The 6,000-nt window shown below is 36.8% G+C and overlaps 1 protein-coding gene across 17 annotated transcripts in view; it reads right to left on the bottom strand.

Moving 5' to 3' along the window:
- The window catches only part of KDM6A (lysine demethylase 6A), a 152,067-nt gene that overhangs the window by 41,926 nt on the left and 104,141 nt on the right, over positions 1-6,000 (bottom strand). For 7 of the 17 annotated variants that reach the window (XR_014618872.1, XM_084295670.1, XM_084295671.1 and 4 more), the window contains 5 exons: positions 5,403-5,537; positions 4,803-4,958; positions 4,062-4,157; positions 1,351-1,455; positions 320-715 (listed from right to left, as the gene is read on the bottom strand). Coding sequence is in view for 16 of the 17 variants with exons in the window: in XM_084295670.1 (XP_084151796.1) it covers positions 320-715; positions 1,351-1,455; positions 4,062-4,157; positions 4,803-4,958; positions 5,403-5,537 (888 nt within the window). In the remaining variant the exon portion in view is untranslated. The remainder of the gene's footprint in view (positions 1-319; positions 716-1,350; positions 1,456-4,061; positions 4,158-4,802; positions 4,959-5,402; positions 5,538-6,000) is intronic. The other 10 variants (XM_084295666.1, XM_084295667.1, XM_084295662.1 and 7 more) reach the window with 3 other exon arrangements.

Raw genomic sequence — 6,000 nt, 5'->3', positions numbered from 1 at the left:
GAAATACGCACATTCCTACCACACTAAAAACACAGTCCAAATGTTTTACACTAAAGAAGCAACAGTAAGATGTACAAATATTTCTTGGTAAAGAAATTTTTCTGGAAGGGTAAGAAGTTGAGCAGTACACAACTGCACTCTTTGGTTTATGATCATTTTCTTTATCTTGAGAGTAGTTGATTTAATGCATATATTTCACATGACAAAATGCAACAGGTAGGTTTAACCCACTGTATGTTTGACAAATGAGAGACTTCAAATGACAACTTGCTTATTAAGCCTTCCTAGCATGCTGTACTAGCAAACTGGGATTGCATACCTGAGTGGAGTTAGATAGTTGGTTTTTCCACGGCTCCTCTGCGCTGCTGGTCAGGTTTGTGCGGTTATGAGGTAGAGAGAGTGCGTTTCGCTGCAGGTAAGGCACGTTTCCATTACTTCCACTTTCTGTTATGTGATTATTGCCTATCAAAATAGTGTCTGTACTACCCAGCGTTCTTGCTGTGCTGCAGGGAATGGGGCCTGCTGGAAAGGGTCCATTAGCCATAGGCTGCCCGGGGCAGGCCGGACGGATTCCACGCTGAGCGACATTAGGCACTCTGGTTAGAGCAACCTGCGGCTGCTGACCAGAGACAGAGTTTGTAGGCAGTGATGAATCAGCTGTTGGCCCGTTAGGAATTCCAGTAGATCGTACCTGTGCAACTCCTGTTTGTCTCATCTAATGGAAGATGAACAAAGCACAAGAACATTAGTCACAGAATTTAAGAAGTAAGGATCATACAAGGCTTGTGTATTTTATTGCATATGGCTTCAGCTTTATATTGATTTTGACATCCTCCCAGTTGCTTTTGAGAAGTAAGATGACTCATGCTCACAAATGCGCTGAATGAATTTTAAGGTAAAGCTATCGGCACACTTTTCTTCTAGGCTCTTCAGTTTGAGCGTTAGCATTTTACTGCTAAAGTTGGACACTAAGAGAGAAAGAAGTGAACAATGAGAGCAGGAGAGATATGCTGTAATATGGCTTACTACAAGTAAGTATTTTTCAACTCAGACTGCTTTTAGATGTATCCACTCACTTTAGTTTGAAAGTGTGGCTTGAAAAGTTTTACATTCTCTGGTAGCCCTATAATAAAACACAACTAAAACCATTAAGTTTCAACCAGTAAGCCACAATTAAACTTTATACAAAAAAAAAAAAAAAAAAAAAGAAGAAAAGAAAAGATGACTTAATGTAATGTAGTAAAGGGCATGAGAGCTCTGTACAACAAAAATTCTTAAGAATCCAAGAAGCACAACAGACACCATCATCAATAAAAGTTTTCTAGAACAGGAAAATATTTTTGTTCTCACCTGCTGGTGTTGCTGCATCAAGACAAACTGACTCTCCAGCTGTTCCAGCATAAGTTTCTGTGCTGGATTTAAATTATTTCTGTTTGCACGCAGCTGTTCCAAGTGCTGAAAAAAAAAACCAAAACCAACAGTACAGTTCAGAATCATTACAGTTGTGTGCAAGTTTTAATAACTTTCTTGCATACATTACTAAACACTTTCTATAAAGACAAGATTCACAAAGCTGAAAACATGATCAAGATTTCTAATGCAGACTAAGACATATCTCCTTATACTATTCTGTAATGAAACCTTATTAGCAGTCACTAAAACTACAGAGACTTTCAAAATTATTTGAGTATATAATATTATCACTTCATAAAATGAAGTGAACTGGTATTGTAAAAGAAAACTACTTTAAAGCATGATTATATGAAATTCTTATTATCATTATGTTTTAACTATCTTTGTACCGTCCTGTTCTTTTATTAGTGTCGTTCAGTACAAAGTCAATTCGACCTACAGTCATGCATTAACACTTCTCCAGAATATATGAAGAACTCAGAAAACTATTTAACAATTACAGAAAGCGGTATCTTAAGATACAATCCTGAACTCATTTTCAACTGAAATTTAAGTATTTATTACTAAAAGCACTGATTTTTGTGTTCCTTTGAAACACACACCTTTATTCTACCAATAAGACTGCTTTAAAGAGGTATGACATGCTGAAGCTGTGGAACACAAATGGGCTATCTGAGAAGGAAAAGGATGTGTGTGGAATGGAGGTCAAAAGTTGCACTATGCAAAATGTGACATACAGATATTTCTATTGTTTTTAAGTACTGAATTATTTTATATCATTTAAGTCCCTTAAAAAAAAAAAAAAGGAAAAAAAAGGGGAAAAAAAGGAAAAAAAAAATCAAAATGACCAAATCAGGTTTGCTTTATTGGTTTCAGGTCTGTGTATGTAATTTTTCTACATCCTTCTCATTTCCTTTGCTTTGCTTATGTTGTATTAGTAATACATACATTGGTAGTGATGTATTAAATGAAATATGGCTCATTCTACTTTGATTAAACATATTTGCAAAATGTGTTTCCAAAAAATCCAAGGTTGTATGAAAAAAATAGCTAAAAACAGGTTTATGCTGAACTCCCTGGATTAACAGTAGCTTCCAAACTCCCTGGATTAACAACCCCTCTGTGAGGCACTGCAACGAGTAAGGCCGATCCAATTATATAAGCGACTGTGAGATGAAAACAGGGTCTCCATGGGAGTATATGTACTGTGCATATAAACAGAAGCCAAAAACTGTGTTCTGCAGTTGTTATTTTGCCTTTTAGAAGACATCTAACAGGGCAGCAGGCAGCAGGAAAACTGGCCTGGTCCCAGTGCTACTAAAGGCATGTCTGCACTCCCCTCCCATGCTATGGGTGCAGAGGTTTTGTGGACAGTGGTGCTTTTACTGCCCATCAGCTCTGTGAAATCAACACCCATGCCTCTTCCACTGGCACGTTGCAGCCCCAGAGGCTACTCTGCAGCCACAGAGTCCTTTCCCCATCTGCTTTTGTTAGCTGGGCCATTTGGGACGTGCTACGTGCCATACCCAGCCTCTGAGGTGCCACTTTCAAAAGGCTGATTTAGAACATACAATAAACTTTTTATTCACTTTCCCCTTGCATCATATCCTCCTGGCTTTCCTATTTGTGTGTGCTGGAACCTCGTCAAACTATTGCTAGCAAATCCATTATCCCATGCTTAGGGAAGCCTACTTATGCGGCTGCTTAATGGTGATGAAGTTGGATCTGGAAAAGGCAAAACTGTAACAATGCCTGAGAAGGTGAAAAAGTAGTAGAACATAAAATAAGCAGACAGAAATAATGAGAACGCATGAAGAGAGAGATGCAAAAGATTAGGGAAGACCAAAGCAGTGAGGGGTGAAAGATGGAGGGAAGGGAAGGAGAAATTATGCAGCATTGTACAGCCAGCATTGTTCAGATAAAGAAACAGCTGAAGATCTATATTGGGTGCTAAGGGGAATACTGCTCAGTCAATCAGAATGCCTTCTGTCTCTGCACTGTGTTCCCTTTTATTTTTCCCTGTATCCAAAGCAGTATCTGTGATACATGGGCGAGGGTTTCCAGCTACGCCTGATTTTCAAGATCTGGAATTCCTGCTGAAGCTCACTGCAAACCCTCATGAACTGAAGAGACAACAAAGCATCATGACAAAAAAGACCTTAAGCAACGCTTCAGAAATAAAAACTAGCATTTCATAGAAATATGTTAGATTTGATTTGAATAATCCCATTTTATAGAATGTGCAAGTTTGTTTATGCAGTTTGATACGCGAAGCTACCTGACAGGAAAAAGAGGATGCTACGATGCTTTTACACCTCCTTCAATATCTCCCACACTACACTGAGAAGCAAAATTCACTTGGCTCACAAGTGTCACAATTTGCATATCTATCTTTAAAACATCATAAGAAAAAAGCATTACTGTATGTTCTGACTTACATTATAGAATTCAAACAATGTAAACCTTCAGTTTCTACTGATGATTATTTCCTTATATAGCTAATCTTTCAGATTCCATAGGGAATCCATAAATACTAACACAATGTGTATTCTTTCTCATTGAATATCAGAAATGTGAAACCCGAAGTATTTTTCTCAAAAGAAAGAAAGAAAAAAAAATCAAAGCTTCTGAACCTTTAACATATTTACCTGTAATTTCTGTGGTGTCAAGCACCAAGAATGAATTTGTTGTTGTACAGGAGGATGTGACACTGTATGGCCACTGCTCCAAACATCTGAAGTATTCTGAGAGAAAACATTATGTTAAAATGCTTGACTTTCAAATGGTTAACATCATTTTTTCATATCTAGATTTTATCTTATGAAAGAACTAGTCATTGTTTCAAGAATAGCAATATACACAGAGAATATACTAAAGAACACCAAACCTCATTCTACCATTCCCATACAGTACCATAGCAATTAAAAGGAAAAAATGATTCCTAATACCATGAGAAACAATCAAATCAAATTATGCAATTAACTTAAAGGTACACTAGCGTTAAAACTGAATACTTTTATCTACTATAACACTATTACATGATGATGAAACACTTGAATTCTAAATATAAGCAAAGGCAATAGACAGGATGACATGGTTGTCTCCCTCTCTATCATCAGACTACCACTGTACTTTTTCACTTATACAACTATGTAGTATAGTGCCAGCAATCTGCACTGCCCTTTCACACTTCCTATCTGAACTGTAACCTCCTTATTAAACATATCACTGAAAAATGTTTTTTTTTTTTTTTTTTAAAAAAAAACATTCCCCACCTTGATGCCAAAGGATTGAAATTTACAGCACAAATTCTGTGCATGCTGCATCACTTTAGTGCATATTTCCATAGAATTTTGGTAGGGGGCTCTTTAGTTCATCAGGATATATACCTTTGTTGGACTAGATGTTCTTTTCCTCTTGGCAGGACTGGTCAGGTCATCTACTTGGCTAGAAGGAATCATGTGTAGTGGCAAGGATTGCTGTGAAATTGGTGTTTGAGTGAGGCCTAGTACAGGTTCAGTATTTGGATGATGAGGTTTACAAGCCTAAGAATCACAGAAGGAAGACAAAAATATGGTTCTATATATTCTTAGTCGTTTCCTTTAAACTACATATTTTAACAGCCCACATATTTTAAAAGGGCTGAGCAGATATTCTGAAGCCGATCTCAAAAACTGAAAAATCAGTTTCCATATGGTCATCAATGGAGGAATGTGTACCTTTCAAGGGATTATTAAACCACTGCAGCATTTCTATTTAAGATGAAATCTTTTAAAATCATGAAAATCCACAAAGGTTCTAAATTGGTACCCCCATCTTTCTCCCATATTAGAGGGAGCTACTTCTCGATCTAATATACCTTTGCAAATAAATCAAAGGCTTTTCATTAATAAAAGCCAGTCCTGCACTCCATAAAATAAGCTTGACCACTACAGATTGTAAAGAACCCTTAAAGCTGGGCACCTGCAGAACATAACCCAACTTCTCACCTGCTGTGCTGTGTTCATGGCACCCTGCCTGGAGGTAAGCTCTGCGGGGATTGGTAGGCTCCATGCCTCCTCAATACTAGGAAGTAATTTAGTTTTATTCTGTAGACTACCTTGTGGAAGGTTACACAACTGAGCCTAGGAAAAATTATGTAAAAAGCAAATTTAACACAAGCCTACTTTATTAAGAGCAAGTCCATGAAATCTTCCTATATGCTGTAGCTAATTATGTCTTAAAGAGAGGATAGATTTAAAATTTGGGGTTTTAGAAAGGTGCTAAGTATAAAGAGGGTAACCAGAATATAAACCTTTGTGAGAATCAGAACAAAGATGAGCTCTGGATTCAGAGGTCTCATAATTCTTTTTTTCTGAAATTGCAAACAAGAGTGAAAGATAGTGTGTGTGTGTTCTCTCTCTACGTTATGAGAACTTAAAAATGTAGACAATACAAAGAAAAAGTGAAGTGATGTAAAACAGTATGTATTAATTAAATGTGCAAAATAGAGTTTATAAGGAATTAAATTTCACTTAAAAATGAAGAAATAAAATATTACAGGCTATGATATGCTTACAATACATATGAAAACAGGTTATACACACC

The sequence above is a fragment of the Netta rufina genome (assembly GCF_964035555.1).
Source record: "Netta rufina genome assembly, chromosome: 1".
Lineage (NCBI taxonomy): Eukaryota > Metazoa > Chordata > Aves > Anseriformes > Anatidae > Netta > Netta rufina.
Note: the sequence above shows the minus strand (reverse complement) of the source record. Positions and strands in the feature narration are given on the sequence as shown.